The sequence below is a fragment of the Leptomonas pyrrhocoris genome, assembly GCF_001293395.1.
Source record: "Leptomonas pyrrhocoris isolate H10 chromosome Unknown, whole genome shotgun sequence".
Classification (NCBI taxonomy): Eukaryota; Euglenozoa; class Kinetoplastea; order Trypanosomatida; family Trypanosomatidae; genus Leptomonas; species Leptomonas pyrrhocoris.
In genome coordinates this window covers 106,494-130,792 of record NW_015438384.1, presented here as the reverse complement: position 1 = coordinate 130,792, position 24,299 = coordinate 106,494, and the positions used below count along the sequence as shown (strand labels likewise).

The 24,299-nt window shown below is 59.8% G+C and overlaps 6 protein-coding genes across 7 annotated transcripts; all 6 read right to left on the bottom strand.

The window, feature by feature from the left end:
- Window positions 1–1,199: 1,199 nt before the first annotated feature.
- ABB37_09009 (putative mitochondrial mitochondrial DNA polymerase beta) lies at window positions 1,200–2,793 on the bottom strand (the record flags this gene model as incomplete). The annotated part of the gene is made up of 1 exon (XM_015808231.1): window positions 1,200–2,793. The coding sequence occupies exon 1, from the start codon at window positions 2,328–2,330 to the stop codon at window positions 1,200–1,202; it is 1,131 nt and encodes a 376-aa protein (XP_015653122.1). The 5' UTR covers window positions 2,331–2,793.
- Window positions 2,794–3,752: 959 nt separating this feature from the next.
- Window positions 3,753–9,245, bottom strand: ABB37_09008 (putative mitochondrial mitochondrial DNA polymerase beta-PAK; the record flags this gene model as incomplete). The annotated part of the gene is made up of 1 exon (XM_015808230.1): window positions 3,753–9,245. Exon 1 carries the CDS (start codon window positions 8,487–8,489, stop codon window positions 3,753–3,755), a length of 4,737 nt encoding a protein of 1,578 aa, XP_015653121.1. The 5' UTR covers window positions 8,490–9,245.
- Window positions 9,246–9,846: 601 nt separating this feature from the next.
- Window positions 9,847–15,661, bottom strand: ABB37_09007 (hypothetical protein; the record flags this gene model as incomplete). Of its 2 annotated transcripts, none has more annotated exons than XM_015808228.1 (1): window positions 9,847–15,661. In XM_015808228.1, exon 1 carries the CDS (start codon window positions 15,580–15,582, stop codon window positions 9,847–9,849), a length of 5,736 nt encoding a protein of 1,911 aa, XP_015653119.1. In that variant the 5' UTR covers window positions 15,583–15,661. The 2 variants fall into 2 exon arrangements, with proteins under 2 accessions (XP_015653119.1, XP_015653120.1); XM_015808229.1 differs by having other exon boundaries at window positions 9,847–15,656.
- Window positions 15,662–16,456: 795 nt separating this feature from the next.
- ABB37_09006 (putative mitochondrial hypothetical protein) lies at window positions 16,457–17,165 on the bottom strand (the record flags this gene model as incomplete). Its single annotated transcript, XM_015808227.1, has 1 exon — window positions 16,457–17,165. The coding sequence occupies exon 1, from the start codon at window positions 17,045–17,047 to the stop codon at window positions 16,457–16,459; it is 591 nt and encodes a 196-aa protein (XP_015653118.1). The 5' UTR covers window positions 17,048–17,165.
- Window positions 17,166–18,000: 835 nt separating this feature from the next.
- ABB37_09005 (sarcosine oxidase protein) lies at window positions 18,001–19,647 on the bottom strand (the record flags this gene model as incomplete). The annotated part of the gene is made up of 1 exon (XM_015808226.1): window positions 18,001–19,647. Exon 1 carries the CDS (start codon window positions 19,432–19,434, stop codon window positions 18,001–18,003), a length of 1,434 nt encoding a protein of 477 aa, XP_015653117.1. The 5' UTR covers window positions 19,435–19,647.
- A 679-nt stretch (window positions 19,648–20,326) lies between these two features.
- ABB37_09004 (putative protein kinase) lies at window positions 20,327–24,283 on the bottom strand (the record flags this gene model as incomplete). The annotated part of the gene is made up of 1 exon (XM_015808225.1): window positions 20,327–24,283. Exon 1 carries the CDS (start codon window positions 24,092–24,094, stop codon window positions 20,327–20,329), a length of 3,768 nt encoding a protein of 1,255 aa, XP_015653116.1. The 5' UTR covers window positions 24,095–24,283.
- Between the last annotated feature and the right edge of the window lie 16 nt (window positions 24,284–24,299).

Genomic DNA, 24,299 nt, shown 5'->3' with positions numbered 1-24,299 from the left:
TGTTTTACTTTCCTTTCTTGCTCTGTAGACAAGTTACGGCAACAGAAGAACCCAAGCAACGTACTCCAGAAAATAAAGAAACCCCTCAGCAAAAACAGGCGAATGCAGCATGAGCCAACGATGGCGGCGCCGCCACCGACAACACTACCCCAAAAAAGGACAATAATAATAGTAAGGTTCCATGAGCGGCTGTGTCCCTCCATCCGAGCGGCAGGGAGTTCACAGTCAGCAGTGATGTCGAGAGTAGACGGGAAAAAAAAATAGGAAAGAAGAAATCAGATTCACACGCACCAGCTTCGAACGCTCTTCTTTTTCCTTTCTTTTGAAAGCCTGAAGACAAGTGTGCGTCGGCGCGTGGGGGAGCGTGCGCCTGGCCGCTCTTCGCGATCATCGTCATTGATACCATGCAATCGCCGCCAACTAAACCATCGCGCCATATATATATGATTACTTCCGTTCTTCTTCTATGTGTATGTACACCACAACAACGGGAGAGATACCAGCTCCTACGCCACTCTATGGATACACGAAAAACACGGCAAAGGCAAAGAGAGAAAACGCACTCAAGAAAATGGAAGGAAGGAAAAGGCGTTGCAGCCGCCCAGTATTGCCGTGCAGCGCCTTCATGCTCCTCGCCTTTTCCCTCTCCGTTCATCGTTCTTCCTTTTTTTCAATTTCCCTCTCCCTTCCTTCCTTCTCAGTTGTTTCTTATCAGAAGAGCTCTCTATGCCGTTTACAACAACACAAAAACTTTTTTTCAAATGAAAAAAGATGGCATGCAAGGATTGCCGTGTTGCAAGGAAGCACGAAGGTGCGTATCCGCTCCGCACGCACTGCGAGCCCGACATCTTCCAGTTTATACCATCCGAATGACGCTTTCAGCTTCTCTTCTTTGAGAAGCTAAAACCAGATCGGCAGGGTTCGCCACACACACACACACACACCTACACTATTCCCTTTGGGGGTAGGAGGATAGCTGTGCGCTGTCGAAGGAGCCGCCTCCTCATCCTTCTGAATCCTCGCATCAGCTCTATGAATTCTATCACTGTCGAGAAACGGAGAAATGAAAGAAATATTTTTTCTTCTTCAAGAGGATCAGCAGACGCATACGTTTGCTCCTCTGCTACAACGCGGCACACGTATTTCCGTGCTTTGCTTCGTGGGTGTGTCTGCTGTTGATCTCTGCCGCCTCCATCGACTTAGGGATCGCGGTTCTCCGGCTTTGCGTACGGCATCCCCAGCACATCAAACACGTCCTGCTCCGACCGCACATCGACTCTCTTGTCCTCCAACTCCTCCTTCGGCACGCCGAGCTCCTCGCCGGCGTTTTTGCCTTTAATCCCGACTCGCTCGTACAGCGCCCGCGCCTCCTCCGGCGTGCCCAGACGGAACAGACCGTACTCGTTCAGCAAGTACCCCTTCGCGATCGCCGCCTGCCGCATAATGACGTTGAAGTTCTTACTACCAGTGAAGGTCAGCATCGCTGTCGGGACGCTCTTCGTCTCGATCAGGCGGATGTCGACGCGGCGTGCCTTGTACACCTTCGTGTTCTCACGCCCGGCCTTGTCGCGGACAATGCGCGGCGGCAGGCGTCCCATCCCCATGTACTTCAGAGGGCCCTGCGCCATGGTCGCCTCCAGGTACTTCGCCTGCTCCAAGTACTCTACGTACTTCCCCAGTACGCCGATCGCAGCCACCGGTTCGTTTAGCGGTGGAGCATCAAGGGTACGCGAGAGCAGCGCGTCCACGTCCCCGCTGAAGGGGTGGCGACGACGGTAGCTGCCGCAGATCACGATCGAATAATCCCTCCCAAGCACCTCTAAGCACTTCTCGCGCAGGTAGTTCTCGTGCAGCACGCTCTCCTGCATCGGAATTTTTTCGTTGATGTCGTAGAAGTACTTAATGCCGACCCGCTGCTGGTCCGTGAGGGACGGGATGGTGTCGGCTTTTTGCAGCAGCTCCTCCACGGTGAAGATGCCCTCGCGGTCGAAGAGGGCGGCCGCGGCGCGCGGGCCAAAACCGTGCACCTGCGTCAGTTCCTGAATTGCCTTCAGCTTCGGCTTCGTCTTGCTTTCTAACTCCTCCAGCTTGCCGGAGGTCATGATCTCCTCTGCCTTCTTCAGCAGCTTCGCACCGAAGCCCGAGAAGGCCTTCAGGTCCTGTGGGGTGTTCAGGGGTTTGTCAAGGTTCGTCTTGAGGCTCTCAATGCTGCGGAGATAGCTCTGGACCTTGTACTTCTCGCCGAGGGCGTTGTTGAGGTCCGCCATTTCTTGAAAAATGCGGATGATGTTTTCGCGGTGTCCGCGCGAGAGGAAGGTGCGACGAAACATGTTTTTGGTTGTTGTTGATGCTGTTGATGTGTGTATGTACACCTCTCTTGATGTAAGTATAAATATCGCTGATGCTCGTTGTGGCCTTCACTGTCACCCCTTTTTTCTTTCTTTTAAAGAAAGGGTTTAAGAAAACGGGAGGGGAAGCTTGCGTGTTTCTATAAGGTGTTCCTCACCGAACTTCACTCAACCTCGTTCGTTTGCTCTTGCTCCTCTCTCGTCGAGTCGCTGCGTGCTGCGTGAGGCTCTATAACGGAGTTCTATAATCTTTCCTGCAGGGCAGACAGCTAGAGATACGTACGTGTGTGTGTGTGTGTGTGTGTATTTGTTTCTACTCGCGGTGCTCGCATAACACAGGCAGTGAGTTGGCGGCGGTAGCAAAAGTTAGAAACAAGAGCCAACGTAAGTAGGGAAGAAGGGGGAGAGGGGGGAAGAGGACTCTTCAATGGAAGCTGAATGCTCTGAAGGCGATCCAGTACGCGCAATGAGACATAAGGAAAGAGGGGGAGGCGATAATACACAGGAAAGGGAGTAGAAGACGCATTCTTTCAAAGGTTCTTTAAGTGTATGTTTTTGTTGATGCTACTTGAAGATCTATCCCAAGCACAAGTTGAAGTCGGCGTCAACACGCATGTGCAGCGGGGAGCAACAACGCAGTAGAGATGCTCCCAGTGCTTCGCAGTCACCACAGTTAAAAACAAACTGCACTTCCGCTCCCTGACCATCCACACACGGAGAGGACTTCGTTCCTTTCTTTCTAAAAAAAAAAGGGAGATGATAGCGGAGAATCGCATCCTCCCTCGCCCTCTCTCTCTCTCCTGTGTTGAGTTAATAAGAGAAAGGACGTAAGGGAGGCGGCAACACACAGCGCAGCACGAGCCGCGAAAAAGCTGGCTGCGCATTACCGTTTACTTAGTGGATGTTTTGGTTTTTGTTTTTCATTGATTTCGTTGATTAACGTGTTTTTGTTCTTGTTCTTGTATTGCACTGGTAAACGATGAAAAGAGAGAATTTCAAGACAACCCCCCCTCCCCCCAACGCAGAAGTTCGCCCCGGCCAGTGGCAGCCGCCAGCCATGCAGCCCACTACAACAGATAGCACGAAGCGGCGCCTTCCTCGTCAAAGCCCGAATGGGGCGATATATATACACGCACGCAAGAACCCAAGCTCGCCCCCCACCCCACGATCGCAACCAGCATTGCTGTATAGGTCCCTATAACCTTGTATATGTATATGTATTTATACTTCTATGGTAAGCAACGAGAAATCAACAAATAAAAGGGAAGGAACAGTCGGAATGCTGTCAGCGGCAGCGCAACACAACGGCAGAAAATCTTCAGCCGCCGAATCGAGTCGATGCGCAGGAGAATCCAAAAGGGAAAAAGGATTGAAGGAGGAGACCCAAACGAAGGCTGTTACAATCTAAACATTGCGATCCTTCGGCTGCACGTAGTCCATATCCAGCGCGTCAAAGATCTCCTTCTCGGTGTGCGCCTTCACTCGCTGCCGCTCCACCAACTTCGCCACCTCGCGCAGCTCCGCCATCTCCTCCTTCGTCTTTTCCCTGCACTTCTTCTTCAGCTTTTTCCCCGCACTCGTCACGGAGGTGCTCGCGGCGCCCTCCTCCGCCTCCTCGCCGCCCGCCGCGCCGTCCGCGCCGCTGGCGCCTCCCTCACTTTCATTCATGGACGCGAAACCGAAGCGGGCGATGCGGGTGATCATCTCGTGCAGGTTCAGCGGCTTCTCCCCCGCCGCCTGCCGCTGCAGCTGCTGCTTCCGTGTAAATCGCCGAAAGAGGCCGTACTCGTTCAGCACGCACCGCTTCTTGATCGCCTCGCTCCGCATGATGACGTTGAAGTTTTTGCTGCCGGTGAAGTAGAGCATCGCCGCGGGGAAGCAGTTCGCATCCACGTAGCGGATGTCGAGCCGGCGGGCGCGGAACCGCGGGAGAGGCGACGGCGTCGCTGCTGCCGTTGTCCCCTTCGCTTTCCCTGCGGGCGGCGGCGGCGGCGGCAGCGCGTGGAGGCGGCAGAGACCCATAAACTTTGTCGGTCCCTGCGCCAGCGTTGCCTCGATGTAGCGGTCGGCTTTGAGCCCCTCTAGAAAAGTGGCGAGCACCGCGGAGGGCGGGAGATGCTTCGCGGTGGTGCTCTGCACTCCGCCATCCGCCATGCGCTTACGGGTAATGAGCACATCAATATCGCCCGAGGACTCGACCTGGCGGCGGTAGCTGCCGCAGACCACCAACTCGTAGTCCTTGCCGAGGTACTTGCGCAGCCGCAGCTTCATGAACGCCTCGTGCAGGCGGCCCTCATCGTGCGGGATGCGGTGAGACATATCTCGGTAGTACACCAGTCCCAGCCGCTGCGCATCGGTCAGATGAAAGTCAGCCTTGTGCGCGCTGCTCGCCGTCGTCGTCAGCCCGGCCGGCTTGCCCGTCGCCTTGTTACTCATGTCCAGCTCGCCCTTCTTCACCGCGTAGTCTTGCAGGTCCTTCACAGAGGAGATGTTGTACTTCTTGAAGAACTCAATGGCCGTTCGTGGGCCGAAGCCGTGTACTTGGGTAAGCTCACGAATGGCGCGGATCAGCGGCTTCGCCTCGAGCCGGTGCAGTTCCTCCAGATCGCCCGTTTCCAAAATCTCCACGATCTTCAGCCGCAGCTTGTGCCCCACGCCGGGGAGGAGGTTGTCCGCCGAGAGCACGGTGGTACGCTTGGCACGGTTCTCCTCCACCTCCTTCGCGCGTCGCTGCGCCGCGGCCATGACGGACTCCGGCGACGTGGCGGCGTCCAGCACCGGTGCCTTCCACTTCGGGTGGTCCTCGGGCAGCGGCAGCAGGTTGGGCGGAAGGAGTTGAAAGACCTTGTCGCCTCGCTTCAGTCGCTCGACGGAGTTGGAGTAAGAGAGCGACTTGTAGCGCTCGCCCAGTGCGCTGTTGATCTCGGCCATCTGCTCGAAGATCTGCACCACGCGCTCGCGGTAGTCGGGGAAGTAGAGCGTGTCCTTCGAGTTCGCCCCTTTGCTGCCGCCACCGCCGGAGGACGAAGAACCCCCGGCGTTGCTTCGATCATTGTTGCCGCCGCCGCTGCCGCTGTGGCCGCGTGTGGATTTGGCAGCGGCGGCGGTGGTGGTGGCAGCGGAGGCCGACGTGACAACCTTCTGCGAGCGAGCCACCAGCGTGGCAAGGGAACGTGGTGCTACGTGCGAGCCGTTCACAGCAACAGCAGCAGAGGCAGTAGAATTCGTGCGGTCGCTGCTCCGCTCACTTGCCGACGCTGCGGAGGACGCTGATTCGCCGTCAGCATCCGATGACGAGAGACGCTCCGACACGGCATCCACCGCCTTCTCGCTCTCGAAGGGATCAGCCTCCGGCATGGCCGCCAACGCGAGTGCAGCCTTCACCGCCGCCGCCATCTCCGCATCTCGAGCGGCCTCCTCCGCCTCCGTCGGGGGATCGAGTTCCTTCGCGGCCGCTGCTATTGCTGCTACGGCAGAATCGCTCAGCTCTGACGGTGCCTCCGTCGTGCTCGCAGCTTTTGTCTCGTCTGCGACGGCTGCGACAGCTGTGTCTATCGCCTCCGCCTCTGCTTCCTCGGCCGCTACGGTGGAGGCGGCTGTGGCATGGCGGCGCTGTGCCGGCTTGCTCTGTCTCGTCTTTCGCTTCGGCTTTGCACTTTCCACGGTGTTGCTGGCATCCACGTCTTCTGCGGCGGCGGCGGCGGCGTTAACTGAAAGGAATTCATCTTCGTCCTCCTCAGGTTGCGGTGTGTCATCGTCAGCCGCTTCCTCCCTCGCCTGTTTCACCTCCTCCTGTTGTGGTGGTGGGTGAAGCGACGTGGTGGATGCTGCTGACGCTGCTTTGTGTCCCTTCGACTCCTGCTGCAGCTGCCAGCGTCGACGGATGATCTGCGCGGCGAGATGCTTCTTTGCGGCTAACGAGGCTGTCGCGCCGTCGCCTCCGTGCCCTTCCGCCGCAAAAAGCTCCTGCAACGCAGCTGCGGTGGTCTTCGGCACGACCACGTCTGCCGCTGCGGTTGCCGGTGGAACAGCAAAGGCTGCAGCGGGGGTGGGGACTGCGGAGTTCTCTTCCGGGTCCGTGGCGATCGCTGCCGCCGTCTTCTTCTTCCGTCCACGCCGTTTCTTTCCTTTAATCCCGGCTGCGACGTCCACAACGTCTTCATCGACCTGTGCACCGTCCACGGCAGTTGTCGTGCTCGCTGCGGTGTTGGATGGGGTGCTGGCTGATTCGGCTCGCAACGCCGCGGTCACCGCCGCCTCCACCTCGTCCTCCGACGCAGCCGCGCGTCGGCCTCTCTTGGACACCTTCGCAGAAGCCGACGCAGAGTGCAGAGAAGTGGCATTCACAGAATTGGTTTTAGTTGCTGCTGCGGATGCTGCTGGCGTCGCCGACTCCTCGATGCTGTCCGCGCTGGCGGGTGCGACTACCTTGCCCTCTTCCCGTGTCACCATGGGAGAGACCATGGGAGAGACGGAAGACACATTTGTGGCGGCAGCCGCGCCGTTGATGGCAGCCGTCGCACGTCGTTTCTTCGCTGCAGCTCGTCCGTTGCCGTTGCTGTCAGGGTCCTCCTTGTTGCCGGAAGGGGCATAGACGGCAGCGTCTTCTGCCGCGGCAGCCGCCACCGCAGCCGCGATCACCGCGTCATTACCCGCAGCGACCTCCTCTGCTGCCTCCTCGACGCTCCCGTCCGCCGTCATCGTCGCAGATGTTGGAGCGGAGTGGATGACGTCAGCTGGCATCGATGCCCGCCCGCGCTTCCCACGTCGCGATCGTTTACTGGCGGACCTGTGAGCAGGATGAGAAGGCGGTGAAGTGGGTGAGGAAGAGGAAGCAGCAGTAGCAGCAGCAGCAACCGCAGTGACCTCCTCCTCCCCCGCCGCCGCCTCACTCGTAATAACACCGGTGAGATCGATCTCCTCCTCTGGCGGATCGGAAGCGTCGGGTGCCGGTGGAGCCCGGCTGCGCTGAGGACCTGGCTTTGAAATTTTCTTCCTCCCTGTTGAAGCGACATCTGCGGAGGCGACAGCATCAGCATCCTCGCCAACATCATCCACAGTACTCAATAAAGAGGCGTGTGTCGCAGCAGCAGCGGTTGTCTCTCGCGCTTCCGCCGCTGGCGTGGCTTTCGACGGCGAGACTTGCGGTGCTGCAGCGGATTCTTGCGTCTTCGCTTCGTCAGCCTTCACAGTAGTATCAGCACATTTTCTTGCATCCGATGTGGCTCCTTCCCGCGCCGCCTCCGTGGCGTCGACCCCGCTGGCGCGGACGTCGTGCGAGCCACGCCGTCGCCTCGAGCTGCGCGTTCGGCTGTTACGTCGGTGCTGCGTCATCTCTACTCCGACGATATCGTTGCCGTCATCGCCACTGCCCTCATAATCCGCTTCACGACGGCCCGCCACGGTCGGCACAGCGTCCGCCGTCGTTGCGCTCGCGCGCGCTTGTGCTGATACGCTGTTGTTGCTGCGATGATGGTGGTGGTCCGTCGTCGCGGTGGCAGCACCAGGTGTGGTGTGCCCGTTCAACCGATTGAGCTTGCGTGACGCCATCAACTCCGTCATGATCGCATCGGCATCCGCATCTGCACCGCTATCTCCGCCGTCCACGCCTTCCTTCACGGCCTCGTCCACTTTCTTCTTCGCTGTCGTCGTCAACAACGTCGAAGGCGCGGTGGCGGTGGCACCAGCAGCATCGGCTGTTGTCGCAGCGCTCACGCTCCGGACGACTCTCTTCTTCGCTTTCGCTGCCACTGCCACACCAGGCTCTACCACACCGGGTACGACAGAGCGCACCGGAGGCGGGGGTGTCACCTCTCCGCCACCGACATCACCGCCCCCGCGCCTGCGATGCGCGCCGCGACGATGACGAAGCTTTGTTGCGGTCGACAATGCCGTCGACGGCGCACTGGCTGCCACCATCTGCGAGCTGCTAGCCTCAAACCGGCGCGACGCAGTCAACGCAGTAGCAGCAGCAGCAGCAACAGGGGAGGCTAAGGTGCGAAGACACGACGCAGGGGTCCCGCAGACCCCGCGGCGGCCCAGTGCGAGGAGGTGCGTGCGGCCATCCAACACGCCACGTCGACGACGACGAAGGATGGCGACGCTCGAGCGAGAAATGCCAGCGGCGAAGGTAAACCGCATTCAAAAAAAGGAAGTGAAGCGGAGCGCTCGTTCGCCGCTGCACAGCTCGGAGAGAGAAAGGAAATAAAAATAGAAACAAATGAATAAAGCAGAAGACAGAATAGGCCTCCTTTCTATGTCGGTGCTTTGCTGACCTGTCCTTCACCCTTCACGGTTCGCAGGAGCGACGTTACTCGGCGGGAGACGCAAATGCCTCTACGTCCCTGACCGCAATAGGCGAATAAGAGAAGGGGGAGAAAAACACACGCAGCGCAACGACAAGCGCCGTGGGCTACCGCGTCCCCGTATCGATCTGCGTGATCTCTCGTGACCGTCGTCGCTGCCGTGTGGCGCAGTCGGAACTTCTATGAGCGCGAGATGCGGTTATTTTGGGATCGTGGAAACTCTATGGCAGGCAGTGCTATCAGTACTTGTATATATATATATCTGTGTGTGTGTGTGTGAGGAGGGAAAAGTTTCTTATTACTGGCAATTCGTGGTCATGCGGCACGAAGACACACACACACGAGGGAGCACGGAAACAGCAACACGCTGAAGACGAGGAAAGCGTTGGTACTTCTCTGAAAGCGGAGGGTGGGAGAGAAATCGTGTGTGTTGCCGCGCCTCAGCGTAGCCGCGTTGCCGCTATTCCTCAGTATATATACCAGTAACGGGCGAGTTAGATATGTAGGCCGTGCTCTATGTTAATGGGTAGAAGCATACCTCTATCTTGATACACGATGTCGGCGCGTCTGCACCGTACGCCAGAAAGGTTCTGCAGATGGGTGTGTGAGCACCCCGGCACAGCAACAACCAAAAACAAAAGCAGAGGAAGCCGTAAAAAAAGAAAAGAGGAAAAAGGTAGCTGAAGAGGAGTCGAGAAAGCCCTAGAAAGGCGGTGCGGTTGCCCACCGCCGTACCTCCGTACGTGACGGCTAAGAGGCACGGCAAAGAACACACGCACGCACACACAGCCAATGCAATGGAAGCGGAAGCGCAAGCGTCACCTCTCCACGAGTGTGTGAGCGAGCAGTTACGGGAAGTGTACTATTTTTTTCCTTCCCTTCCTCCTCCTGTATCAGAGGCATCAAGAAACACAAGGCTGTGATAGAGCCGGCACGACGCGCGGCAAAAGCTTCCTACCTCAGCTGCCCGTCTTCAACAATGGTTATACACATTTATATATACTTGGGTAGATCAGTTATAGTCCCGAGGTCTAAACCACGTTCAGCCATGTTTCACCTAACGTAAAAAGGAAAAAACTGGAGCCCAAGAATGTCGCCTCATCGTACGGCACAGTCGCTGCTGTGATTCCTCGCATTAGCTGTTGTTCTTTTTTTTTCAAACGGAGAGCTCCTGCGCGATCTCCAACAGCGCACTACTTCCTCTTCTCCTTCTTGCCGTGTTGATCACCACCACCACCACCACCGCCTCTGTTGCTGTCGCGGCGGTGATCGCCGGCGCGGGAATTGCGCATGCGATGGGTGGTGCCGACGCCCCACGAGTCGTACTCCTCCAGCAACCGCACCAGCGCTGGCGTTAGCCGGGGCACCACACCGCGATGCATATCGGTGAACGAGACCGACATGAGATCAAAGGCGAAGGACATGTTCGCGTAGAGCGACGTGGACGGCGGCACGGTCGTGTCCGCCGTTGCGGATCCTGCCGTCTGTTCGTCTTGTGGCTGTTGCTCCTGTTGATCATCGGCATCTTCTTCCGCTCCTTCGTGGACGCTCCGTGCCTCTTGTGAGCGCGGCTCCACGCGGCCCTCCATCTCCTTTTCAGCGGCCTGCACGTTCACTTCACTCGTCACGGACTGCAGCGTCTTCAACTCTGCGGAAACGGTAGAAGAGGAAGAAGAAGGTGGGGGGAGAACGAGGGTAGTCGCCGTGCTCGAGCGCGGTCGGCGCTGACACACGAGCTCCGTCGAGCGCCCACCCAGCTGCGCTTCGGACAGCCCCGGCAGCTTCGGATAGCGCTGCGAAAAGTGATTCAATACGATGAACTCCGCCGACACCGCCGCGCCAACCTCCAACGCCTCGGGCAGCGTCGAGTGCTTCTTACGGACCGCCTCGTCCTCAAACCCCGGACCAAACGTGGCTTCATGGAGGAGAATAAACACCGCGGGCTGCGCGGTCGGGTCGGCAGACGTCGTGCTGCGGCTTCGTGTTGTTGATGTCGTTGCGGTGTCAGCTGCTTCTGTGAAGGTTCGACTCCGCTCGACCAGAAACGGAGAGGGCCGGGTGTCGCCGGAAAACAAAAACACGCGCGACGTGTCGGGCAGTACGCCGCGTGTGCGCGTCTCCGCCGGCAGCGTCGGTGTTGCAGCAGCCACGGAGGTCGCCGTACGGTAAGGAAATCGCAGCAGCAGTGCGTGTGCGTTCGCTGGGTGATCCACGGTGATAACCTCCGCATCCCACCACCGCTTTTCGGTCCTCAGCTCTGATCGCCCTGTCGCCGGCGCAGAGGCTTCGCCACTGTCGCCCCCTTCCGTAGCGCATTCAGGAAGGCAACTTGCCTCTTCATCCTCGAGACACGTTTGAGGTCGCGCCTTGCGGTGGCGCGAAATGCAGCTGCTCCACTTCCTGAGCTGTGCCTGGAGAAGCGGCACCTGCACTACGTGCTGCTGCTGCTGCTGCTCGAAACCGGCGTTCATGACGCGGTGGCCGTGATAGCACCGGGGAGGCAAAAACCCATCGGTGGCGCTGCAGTCGCCACAACTCAGCCGTCCGCCGAGGCGATCACCAGACCGAGGTGTGTCCTTCGAACCAAGGCAATCTTGGTCTTCGTTGCGCTCCCCGGTCGTTTCTGCGGATGCAGTCGCGGTCGTAGTACTCGACACCCGACCCAGCGGCGGCGGCAGCAGCTCGAATGCGCATTCCTCATGCAGCCAGCTGTCATAGGGCGCCGTGCTGCCCCACGCATCCATCACAAACTGATACACCTCCGTCGGGCACACAACGAGCAGCTTTGCGACGCCGCCGGACTGCGTGCGTTGCTGCTCAGACAAGTAACGGTGGCGCAGCGTTAGGAAGGAGAGGAGCCCCAGGTGATGATCAGCGTGTGCGTGGGATATGAAAACGAGTACAACGTCCAGCACAAACCGGCGTAACTGATCATCCCTGTCGCCCTCCCACGCCGTTGCAGTGGGCCCGCGTCGTGTGGTATGTGGAGGAGGGGTCGTTGCTGTGGCCGCCGCGCCCGCATCCGCTTTCAATGATCGCCTCTGGCGGTCCCCATCTTCTGTGTCGTGGGCGAAGGCGTGCTCGCCGCCGAGAAGTGGAGCGCTGTGCTGCTTCCCCCGCACCCCCTCTCGCGCCCCGTTACATAACGACGCCAGCTGGCCGGCACTGCCTTCGCCAAAGTCGAGGAGAATAACGCCTCGCCGCAGCTCTGTGGCGGCGGCGGAGGAGGAGGAGGGAGAAGCAGGCCCAGACGACGTTGACGGCGCGAGGCGCGTGTGCGACAAGGCAGGATGGTCCATGCAGCCCGCCTCTTGCCTTCCACCACCGCTCTCTCTCCCTGTTGCTGCCGCCGCCCAGACGTCGCCGGGCTCACCGAAGCAGCAGCAAGGGAGGTGTAGTTCGAGGTATGCCCCGCTGACGTTGCGGTACTTGCTGGGCACTGCGGAGCCCGTCCCGAGAAACCCCAGCGCGCCGCCTCCGTCACCACCATTCATGCAATCGCTGCCCCTTTCACCTGCAAGCCCATCAACCGACGGATGATGATCACCATCGCCGTCACCGCCATTACAGGAAGACTGCGGAGCCGCCATTGACGCTGCACTGGGCATCAGCGCCTGCCGCAACGACGGTGGCTTTAGAGAAGCTAAGAAGCTGTCCGACAGGAGAGCCAGCGCCGAGGCCGGGGTCGGGTAAGGGAGAAGTGAGTCTAGTCCATCGATCACCGCTAAATGGCGTGGGGCGAGCTTCGTGTCCTTACTCCCCTGCGTTGCCCTAGTTTTCGTTGGTGGTGCTGACATACACACGTTGTGTGTGTGATCGCCGTCGTTGGCGTGCCGGTAGCGATGTGCTGCGGATGAGGATAGTGGCGCGGCGGCTTTGCTTTCGTGAGGAGACGTACTTTCATCGGGCGTTTCATTCTTCGTCCGCTTCTGTGGCGGCGCGGGTGTCGTTGAACCGACTGCTGCTGCTGTTTGTGGTGCCTCATCGCTTCTCTTCATGTCCGACGAGGGGTGCGGCCGATGAGCTGCCGCCTGCGACCCACGCTTGTCGATTTGCCGGCCACTTGGAAGTTGCAGGGCGGTCTCCGGAATGCAGCGCAGCTTCAGGGAGTAGGGCCAGTACTCGGTGGCGGGTTGTTCCTCCACGGAGCCGTCGTTGTCGGTCTTCGGAAAGGTCCATACGGCGGCCTCGCCGTTGTTTTCGCGTAGCGCGGGATTGCGGACGGCGGACTGGTTGCTTCCGTGCAGCGGGAACAGCGTCGGTGCAAGGTGATGGAGGTGGTAACGATGTACGAGCGCTGTGGGGAAGGCGGCAAAGTGTCGCTGAACGTAGCTGGTAAAGAGGTGCCACGTGCGACGCGGTGGAGGCCGCAACGGGTTCGATGTTGTGCTGGCTGATCCTGCCTCCCCCGTTGCATCGTCGTTGTCATCTACGAGGTCGTTCAAGGTGTATGAAAGGGAGGGAGAGAGACTCACCTGCGCCTGCCCTGCTTTATTCGACGCTTCGCTGTCAACGTCTTCAAAAGCTGTCGCAGCGGTAGTCGCAAAGATGTAGGAGTTGTACGCCGCGTAGACGTCATTCACTTGCGTGCCGTGGGCACTCTCCTCTGTGGGACCGTCAACCTTGTCCTTGTGTGAAGTCGGCCGCGGTTGCTGCGCCGCGGAGCGCCGAAACTCCGCGAAGTACGAGGCCGGCTGCACATGCGTGACGTGCCGCACCGTGAGCTGACGAGGATGCCGTTTCCAATCTTTCCCGCACGGGGCCGACTTCCCCGCTGAAATCGGCGTTGTATCATCCTCCTCCGTGTGGTAAAATGCCAAACGCGGAAACTGAGAACGCAGTAGCTGCCACAACGCCCCGCCCTCGGAGTCTCGGCCACTCTCGCCGCTCGCACACGTGTGCTGCCGGCCGAGGAGACGCTCCAGAGCTCGCCGCACATCCTGCGGTGCATCACCGTCCAGCACAAGAGACACGTACGCGTGCTTAGTAGCGGCGGTGGGTCGCATGACCTGATAAGGGTGCACCCACCGAGCTGTAGCGGTGGCGCCAGACGAGACGTTCTCTGCGTGTGTGCACGACGACAACGCGGTCTGTTCCTTTGCAGCAGCAGCAGCAGCAGCAGCAGCAGGAGCAGCAGCAGCAGCGATGACAGACAGCGCGGCCGCAGACGCAAGCGATGACGACGCGGGCGGGACGGTGGCGTTCGACGCTACAGAGGCCTCCATTGCGACACTCGCTGCGAATACCGGGTCGCCATCGCTCGTCGTCGTCTTTTTCCGGGACTTCGACTCTGCCGTCGTGTCGTCCGCATCCGCCTCCACGGAAAGGCCCTGCTTTAACTGTCCGTACTTGGGGCCCGACCGCACACCGAGAGCGCGTGCCTTGGCCACGTCGAAGGCGGTACCTGGCGCGACGACAATGGCGTAGCCGAGCACCACAGTACTGCTGTCTGGCAGCGAGTAATGCGCTTCACTGCAGCGAGCACGATCGCGGCGCCGCTCCTCCCGTTTGTCCTCACCGTCGTCATTGTGGCCGTCTCCGTCTTCTTCTGTCCCTGCTCCGTTGCAAAGTGTGAACACGGCTGACGGCGCGGAGAGCTGCGCGCTGTCCACTGACGTTTCCTCCTCCTTTCTCCATTCGCTGTTCGGCGCATCGGTGTTGTGTCGCAGCCCATTCGCGGGACCGTTGACGGAGGAGGAGGCCGCAGCCTCCGCCGCGATGTTTGTTGACGCGCTCTCGCGCTGAGCAGCACCGCCAGAGATGCGAAACGCCACGAGGAGGCTTTGCGCACTGAGAGGGATGGTGGCGTAGAAGAACGGCTCCGCCGAGGAAGCCTCCGTGCCCTCCTCTGCAGCCACCTCCATGAAGCAAACTTCGTTCCCCGGCGTCGCTGCCGTGGCCGTGGCGCCCCTTACGAGAGCAGCGCCAGCTCCGTCAGACGGCAAAGACACCCCCGCACCGGCCCACACACCGTGCAGCTGCCGGAACAACATCGGCCGATGCTGAAAGTAATGAAAGCGCAAGGCGGTCAGAAAGCCGCGGAGGCCCTCCGACGGGGCAGACGCACCCGCGGCCCGTGCAGACGCCGTCGTGGACACGGCAGCGGTACAGGCGGTGCGTCGCGGGTGGTCAACGCCCACGCTCGGCCCGAAAAAGGTGGCCTGCCGAGACCCCGCATCGTTGATCGTGAAGAGCATCCCGGGCAGCCCCATCGCGGCAGAGGCGGCCCCGACTGCCATCCGCGCCGTACTCGACCGCCCACCGACGGCACCGCTGCTGCTCCAACGCGTAAAACAAAAGCAGCGGACCTTTTTCAGCTTGATGTTCGCCTCCGAGCTGAACCGCTGTGTCCCTTCCGGACAGTTGAAGAAGATGTAGCCCTCGCTGCCGCTCGAGCCGGTGTCCGCCGTGACCGGTGGAGCTGCGGCGGCGGCGGCGGACGAGGACGACGTCGACGGAGGTGCTGATTGAAAAAGAGCTGCGCGGTGCAGCGGGCCTGTGGTAGGCCAGGTAGGTCGTGGTGCGTACAAGTGCGCAGACCAATTCCACGCCGGTCGCGCGGTCGTTGCGGTGGTGCTGCCGTCGCTCCCTGCACTCTCTGCGTGGGGCGGCGGCGGAGACGACTCCGTTGCCTCCGTCGGGTTGAGAAGTTCAGACCTGCAGTCCATCGATGGGCTCTCGGTGGTGTCAGGAGACCGTGAGAGTAATAACGAAGTCGTCTCGTCTTGCCGTGTCCCAACGGCTGCCACTGCCGTACTGCGCAGCGAAGCGCCATCCTCGGCGTGACGCAGCGCCAGAGTCGCGGCGGAGGAAGCAGGAGAAGCGGTGGTGGGCTCTCGGAAGGCGGGGTGGTCCAACGGGCCGTAGTAACAGCACCCGCCGTACCCGTTGGGCGTGTCGGAGCCTAAGAGCTGAAAGTAATGGGACATGAAAGCGAATAGGGCAAGGAAGAAAAGATGTGATGTCTGTGCTGCGGGTGAACGTTCTAGTCCGTCACCCTCCTCCCCTCCGGCACCAGGAAAGACAGCGTGAAATCGAACACGATTCGTTGTAAGGGTGGAAAGAGATAAAATGAAAAAGGAGATGGTGCGAAAGACACGCGAAGAACAGCAAAGACACAGCCGTGTCGTTGATCGAGGTGCATCTTCTCTATTCCTATTATCTCCTCCAGCCACGTACGGGCTGCAGGACGCAATACAGCAGGGAACCGTTGGAGCATTCGCTTCCAAGCACCGTCAGACGAAGCGAGAGAAGCGTTCAGCAGCTCAGCGCACACGTCCTTCACGTTCCGCCTTCGCATTACGTGACGAAGTAAGAGCCAAGGAGTATTTCCTTGTGTACCCATTGTGAGCTATGAGAAGTGGAGAAGGTGAAAAAAAAAAACAGGATCGACGCACCATCACAACACAGAACAGATCTCCTGCCGTCAGGATCGACGTGCGTGCGTATGTGTGTGTGTGTATGTGTCTCTCTCTCTCACGCTGCGCAGAACACCTGTGAAGCCCACCAACAACTGCCGCCAACACCAACCATCACCACCACAACGAAGCGCATTACAATCGGTAAAGAGAAAAAAGAAGAGAAAAGAGAGCAACCGCGTGCGCCGCGGTCAGCGTTCGGAAACGACGATGAGCGCGGCAAACATATATATATATATATATATATATATTAAGAAAAGGTGTTGCAGGAAGTCAACAACGCGCACGAGGCCTCCCGGCAATGCGCCTACGAAACGCGCTGTTCAAGCAGTCCAGTGTACTCTAGTCACTTCTCCGAGCCATCCGTTCTTCTCGATCGCTTCTGTTACTTCGCGGTGTCTGGACCCGCGCCGTCCACGGGAGCGCCACCCGACCCCTCCGACTTCGCGTTCTCCTTATTCGCAGCACTGGATTTGTCTCCGCCGCTTTCCGCTGCCGTCTTCGGCGTACCCTCCAACGCCGCACCGAGCGGGCCCTCCGTGTTCATCAGCACCCACGACGGCAGCATCAACTCCGCGTTCGTCACCAGCCTCGGCAGCAGCAGCATCTTTAGTCCGAGAGTGAAGAGGCGAAATGCCGCCTCCTGCGGTACGCGTGCGACCTCGCGTGTCAGCATCACCAGCGCCTGCGCCTGTCGGTCCCAGGTCGGGTAATAGGAGCGCGAGGCTCCGCCCCGGTAGAAGTCGCGACGGGCAGACCAAAACGCCTGCTCATCTCCGTGAATGGCCTCCGCATCGATGAGGCGCGGGCACAGGTTTGGGTCTGCCTTGTACGCGGCGAAGTACGCCGGTGTGTAATCGACGGCGACGGAGGAGCGCAGGTGGTGGGTGCGGCCGCCGCGTCGAGTTAAGTAGTCGCGTTGTATGACGCGGAGGCGCGAGGAGACGACTCGCGCCACCTTCGCTGCGGCGGTCATTGTCTAGGGAATAAATATATATATATATATATATAAGATAATAGCCACGGAAGAATGCGTCCACGATGGCAGACGCGAGCAATGTGCAGGCGGCTACGAGGGAGCTTCGCTACACGCTGCATTGAAGACAGACAAAAGTTGTGAGAACAGTAAGAAGGAAGGGAGAGAGACGACACGCATTCAGTAGAAGAAAAGACTGTTAACGTTGTTGTTTTAAGGAGATGCATGAGGGAGAATATTCGAACTGTGTGAAGGCTCTTGGGAGAAGAAGGAAGCGTTCAGCGTCGCGCTGTACTTCTCGAAACACGCACCGATGATCTTCTCGACACACCGTGCAAAACCGGCTCGGCAGCCAATCCTTTGAGTATTTGATATATATTTTTTGCGAAGGCTCGTCAACGAGTTCACAACAACAATAATACGAATATGTTGCTATTCCAAAGGCGGTGGTGAATCACGCAAACTGGCGGAGTGCACGAGAGAAGAGCGAAGAAGAAGAAAACAATATAAGATGAGAGACAGTACAGACGCATATAGATATAGATAGAGATATATGTAAGTACTTGCGTCATCCAACGTAGCTGGGCAACACTGAGGTCAAGATCCATCAAGAGGAAGAAAAGGGAAAACAAAACCGCCAGTATTCGTCGATAAAAGCTGCTCTCTGAAAAGAAATATTGCGGAAGAGCAGCGGAAGAAGAAACATGAAAAAACAACGTACACGAAAAGGCCGCTGTACTTCCGCGGCTCGTGCGAGTCCACCGTGAAAGGCGGAAGCCCTCCGGTCTCCACAACGCGGCATCCAGCACACATCCACGCCCACACACACTAAAGACCGCACAGATGTGTGTCGTCTGTCCTCTTGAGCTGCGAGAATGCCCCTGTGCTGTGCGAAATATATATTCATTTCTTGTAATATATATATCTAAAGAAATGGGAAGACGTCTGCTCCGTCACGTATCCAGCCGAAACAAGTCCTTCACGGCAGCGTACGCCGGCGGCAGCTCCTTGCCCAGCAGGCGGTGCGCCGCAATGCACCCGATCGGGTCGCACGCCTTCGCGCCGCGCCCATTCCCCGCGATGGCGCAGAAGAGTCCTTTGCCGTCTACACAATCCACCATCGGCACCTCCTCCTTCGTCTCGTCCACGATGCAGCGCACCGCCTCGCGGTTTGACTGCGCCGGCGTGTCGGCAGCGATGCGCCACTGCGGGAAGAGGCCCTGAAGCATGTCCGCCAGGTGCGTCACGCTCGGGTCCGTCTTGGGCAGCTCCTTCCCCGTCTCGTACCACGCCACCGCCGCCTCCAGCGTCGAGACGATGTCTGGATGCGCCAGCACCGGCGGCGGAGGGCCGTTCACCCGGCCCATCTTCGAGTACCACCCGCGGTAGCACGCGTAGTACCGCGGCGGCAGGCAGTAGAACTGGTCCTCGCGCGGGCCGGTGGTGCGGATAATGCTTGGGCACAACTCGCTCGCACGCACATTGGCGGCGTGGTCGCCGTCATCGCCGTGTGGCGGCACCAGTCGCAGCAGCACGACGTCTGCCGGCTTCGGCTGCAGCCGGTCCGTCACGCGCGGGGGCAGCAGCTGGTGATACTTGGTAAACGACGCCGTGGCCACCAGCACTCGACCAGCGCGGTACGTGCGCGCCGCGTCCGTCTTCACCTCGTACACGTCGTCGCCGCCGCCGCTCCCCTCCACGCACGCAATCTGCAGCACCACCTCCCGCACGTGGCGGTAGTGGTCGGCGGGCGACACCGCAGCCGCACACGCCAGCTGCGCCTCCACGTACCGCGTCGGGTGCACCGTCCCACCGCCGGCAGGGCCGCTCTCCACAACGTAGAACGTCGCAGCCTCCGCAGGCCCCGCCAGCTGACCAACGCGGATCGACCCGCCAAACACGCCCTCCGCCACGTCGCTCGACGCCGTCACGCGCAGCACGCTCGTCTTCCCCGCACGCACCGCAGCAGCCGCAGCAGCGTCGCCCGCCGCGCCGTCCGCGTGCACCACCGCGTAGGTCACCGCCGACGCCCCGCCGCTCGCGTGCTGCACCGCCTCCACGCACGCCATGCTCGCGTCGCGGTCGTGCGCCGTCCCCACCCACACGCACCCGCACGGCGTGTAGAAGGCGATCCCAGACGTCGCCTCCGTCTCGCGGTACGACAGCGCGCCGAGGTCGTTGAGGTGGGCCCACGGCACCAGCGTCTCCACACGCCGGCAGATGCGGGCCTCGTCGAAGTGCTGCCCGCGCGCAAGCGGACCGCCGTTGTCCGACGGCCCGATCACCGCCAGGCGCAGCGATGGCTGCAGCCGCCGGAGGTGCTTCGCCGCGGAGCTGCCGAACATCCCGGCGCCCACCACAATCACGTCGTAGTCCGTGGCGGACATGCGGCGCACAGAGGCGGAGAGAGGAAGGGGGGGAGGGAGAGAAGAGACGGCGTATGAGTGAAAAGAGATGAAAAGCTAGGATTGGGTTTCCGATGAGAATCGGGTTCACAGAGAAGAGCGATGCGGAGAAGGTGCGCTGCGGTGTATCGATAGAAGAAGAAAAAGGAAGTTATATATTTAAAAGCAAGGGGAGTGGGTGCGCAGTTCAATTCTTGTGAGGGCACGCGGTCAGAGAAGAGATGAGCAACCAAATAATGATAATAATAGGAAAGAAGAGGTGCGGAGAAGCGCGAAGGATGAAACACACAGCGTGTTTTCGGCAGTACGCATGAAGAAGGACAGTAATAGGGAGAGTACCGCTGATGGGTCGGAAGAGATCGAAGATTTTCATTGCTTTCGCGACCCTTTCTTCATCATTTGCAGTAGCCCACGGTTTCGTGCTGACCGGCATCGGCGTGGAGCCGCTACCACGCACGGTCCTTGACAGGAGAGATCGCCGCCGTTGCGGCGACGCAGCCAGCTGAAAGCAAGGCTCTTCTCTCGCGTGTGTATGTATGTGTGTGTGTGTGTAAAATACGTAGATGCTGCGTATTTCATTCAAATTCCAATGAAGAGAGGGAGAAGAGAACAAGGAAAGGAAACAAAAACTGCCAGAGAGAAAAAAAGAGAAGTAATAGATGTAGAGATAAAGGCAAGAAACGCCTTGACGGTTGTACAGTATTCGTCGCACTAATAATAATAGGAATAATAATATCAGTAGCGTGTCTCGCCAGCCAAATGGTAGCAACTATACTACTAATAATAATAGTAATAATACGTGTATATTACATCAGTTTTTGAGCCTGCGTCCCCGTCGTGTCAAACGACGGTGACGGCGGCGGCGTCCAGCTTCTCATCCTTCCTCCTCCTCGTCGTCTACAACCGTCTGGGCACAGGACGAAAGGATCTGAAGACTCTGTTCATCGAGTGTTGACTTGGGCAGCAACACGCCTGGCACCCCATCGTGCAGCATACTGACCATCCCCCCACACGTCGCACACGTGTACAGCGTGTACGACTCAATCGCCGTACTTCCGTTGACTTGCGCACCCTTTGTGCGGGTGCAATCGACATCATCTCTGTCTTCCACTGATGAGGAGGAGGACTGCTGATGAGTGTAGAAGCGAATCCCTGCCTGGCGCAGCAATTCATGAGGAGAGGAAGAAACAGGAGAGGGACCGCTGCTGGCAGTGTTGGGGCTACTGCCCCTCGCAGGCAGCTCCGTTTTATGGGCTCCACTTGGGGGAGAAGGTGGTGAGTGAGCGGCGTGGGCGCGGAACGCAGCGGCCGCCGTGGCACCCGCACCGGCGCTCGGCCGGCCCATCACCGAAGCCGGCGACGACGACGACGGAAGCGGCGTGGGAGGCGACGGCCCAGAGAGCACCGTCGCCGACCGCTTCAGCAACGCGTGCAGTGCCTCGATCTCCGGGAGGTGCAACCACTCCACCCCACGTGCAGCACCCGTGAAGCGGACACACACGTCGCAGGTGCAGATAAAGGAGCCGTAGATCATGGACAAGCGACCGCCACTGGTCGTGGCCCGCCCACAGAGGCACGCGGTGGTGAAGTCCATGTCAACGACCTCTTCGTCGTCGCCGGCGCCACCTTCCGCCGCAGCTTCGGCTTTTGGTTGTTCCTCAGGTTTGCTGGGCAGCGTAGCCTTGGACGCGACGGGTGTTTCATCTGTATCTTCCAAGAACGCACACCTACCGTTCGGTTGAAGCTCTTTCTGCCCTGCTGCTGCTGCTGTCGTCGGGTGAGGAGCGAAGTCCGCCTTCAGCGTGGCGCGCAGTGCACCGATCTTTTCACTCGTACCGCGATAGCTTTTATGCATAGACTGCTGGTGGCCGTGGCGCGACGACGTTCCGGAGACGTTGGCGTGTGGTACTCCCGCAGCGGCAGACGATGACGTCGATGACGCCTCTTGCAGGGCCTGTACATCTAACGTGGTGCCCATCGCATCGACGAAGCTCTGCGCGTTGCTGTTCGCTCTGTCATCCTCGTCCGACGGCGTGTGAGCGCTGCCGTGTGAGGAGGCGGCGAGGGGGGAAGCGGCAGGAGAGGAGCTGCGGGCGACGCTTTTGGGCGCCGCGGCAGACGCAGGGCTTTCGCCCTCCTTCTTGTGAAAGCCGGGCTGCGGTAGCTGCTGGTGCTGTCCCTGCGGGGGCGGTGATGCGGGAAGCGATGGCAAAAGCCCTGTGGCCGGATGAAGCGCGTTCGCACGTTGGGCCTCTGTGGCAGTCCCTTTGGAAGGTGACGGCGTCGCTCGGGAAGCCACATCAGCGCTCTGCTTCGTTGCGGCTGCCTTCGCCGCCCCGGCGGTGACCTCGCCTGGATGCGCATCGGCGGCGTTCACCGCCGAAAGGCCGTCCTTCTCCTGCGAACTTGACGGGTGGCGCTGCGGCTGCGGCGAGGACGAAGACGGCGCCGCTCCTTCACGCTTCTCCTCCGCGGCCTTGCTGCTGCTGCGGTTCTCCTTCGCCTGATTTGGGTGGACCGGCTCGCCCTTGCGTTGGGAGCGGTGCTGACGGCGCAGACTGCGCTCACGCCATGTGGACAGCTCCGTCAGCACCGCACCGAGCTCCGCCGATCCCGTCGGCGCCGCTACCCCGGCAGCGGCAGCCGATGAGGAGCCGCCACCGTGTGGGGAGTCCACGGCGCGTTCTGCGTTGTTGCCGCTGCCCACCGCAGCAGCTGCATGTGGCGCGTCTCCATGATCTTCGTGCTGTTTGATGTTAGTAGCGGACGTGCCGCGCAGAGCAGCGGGCAGCGGTGGAGGGGCGAAGGACCTGCGATGACCAGCAGCAGCAGCAGCACTTCCAGCATGGGCAGGATGACCGCCGGGACCGCGAAGGGGAAATACTTGAGAATCACTTTCCGGGTCCAGCCCTTGCTGACGAAGCGCGGCCGCGGCGCCGGGTGAGAGACGTGCCGCCGAGGCCGCACCTTCTCCCTCCTTCCTTCTCTGCTGCTGCTGCTGCGATGACGGTGGTGCCTGAAAATGATGATCTCTCTTCTTGTTTCGCAGCCCTGGCAAGTTGCTGCCGTTGCCGCTGCTATTGGCATCGTCTTGCGGCCTGCTGGGTGGGGGTGCATCCGGCGGTTGTCGCGGCTGCGAATTCTGTTCCTCCTTCTTCTTCAGCTTGCTCGCTGCCAACTCCTGCTTCTGCGCGTCAAAGCGAGCCAGCAAGGCGGCAATGGAGGCGGTCGACGACGGCGGTGGTTGCTGCTTGGATGAAGGAGGGGGAGTAGCGGGCGGACCCTCGTGTGGACGTGGTGGGGTAGACGAAGGCGACGGGCCGCCAGCTCTGCTGTTCTGGTTTGGCCCCACCGCATTAGTCCCCTTCAACGCCGGATTGCCTGCCGCTGCCGCCGGCGGCAGTGGGAGTGGGGAGAGCGGCTTCTTCCTTGACGGTCCCGCCGCCGGTAGAAGCGGGGGAGCGACAGGGAGCGCGTCCGCCGCTGCGTTCTTTTGTGGAACGCGGCGCGGCGGTGGTGGCGGAGGCGCCGCTGGTGATGTCGCCGGAGTGAACCCGGAGGTGCCGTCCGAATAATGATCCGCTGCCTTGTTGCTAGTTTCCTCGTTGTTGTTCTGGACCTCGTCGTTGGCGGCGGCCGCTGCGTATGCCGGGTCAGACGCGAGCTGCTCCATCAGCTCTGGGATGTACTTCATGAGTGTTGCGGACATGAGCACCTGACCCGCGTCGGGCCGGCGGCGGGGGTCCTTCTGCAGCAGCTGCACAATCAACTCCCACAGAGAATCCGAGTAGAGCGCTGGGATGCGAGGCGGCTGCCTGTGGACGATGTCGCGCATCAGCGCCCGCATCGTGGTGGACTCAAAGGGCACCTGACCGGCACAGAGCTCGTAGAGCAGCACCCCCAGCGCCCACATGTCGCTTTTGTTGTTGTACGGCCGTCCTTGGCAGAGCTCAGGTGAGAAGTAGCACGGCGTGCCGCACATCGTGCTCGCCATCGCCATGGTGCTCTGCAGCACCGTGCTGATCCCGAAGTCGCCGAGCTTCACGACGTGGTTCTTCGTGAGGAAGATGTTGGAGGACTTGATGTCGCGGTGGAGGAGGCGGCGGTCGTGCATGTACTTCACCGCCATCGTCGTCTGGACGAACAAACTCACCACCTGCACCTCGGACAGCAGGCCGCTGCTCTCGTTCGCCGCAGCAACAGCGCTGCCACCACCCGCAGAAGCGGCTGCGGCGTCGCCGAGTTTTTTATTCGCGCGTGCAGCGGCCTTCCGCGCAGCCTGAGCTTTGCTGAGCAGCGAGTACACATCCCCGCCATCAGCGTACTCCATCACAATGTACAGGTTCGGGTGCTCCTCGTAGTACTCCACATATTGAATGATATTGGGATGGTGCAGCTTCTGGAGGATGCTGATTTCATTGTGCGCGTCGTGCCGCTGTCGAGACGACATGCCGGCTAAGTTCAGGTGTTTGACGACGAAGTATTGCTGTCGCGGTTCATGGAAAACTAGCAAGGCTTGACCGTAGCTGCCTTTGCCTAAGGCGCGGACTGGGATGTAGCCGGACTTGCGAAGCGTGACGGGGAGCTGCGGGCGGGCGGGGCCGATGCCCAGTAGGAGGTTCAGCTCATCAACGGAGTTCATCGTGGGTGGGCACAATATATTTTTTTTAACGACAAAAGAAAGGGGGAAAAAATGCCGATGTACCCTTTATTACGGTGTGTTACGCATGTGATAAATTGACTGTGTGTGGGTGTGGGTGTGTGTGTGTGTGTTAACGTCTTGGTATCACGTTGGCGGATCGGACAAGCACGAGAATAACGCACCGTCTCTTCACAAAGAGGGGAAC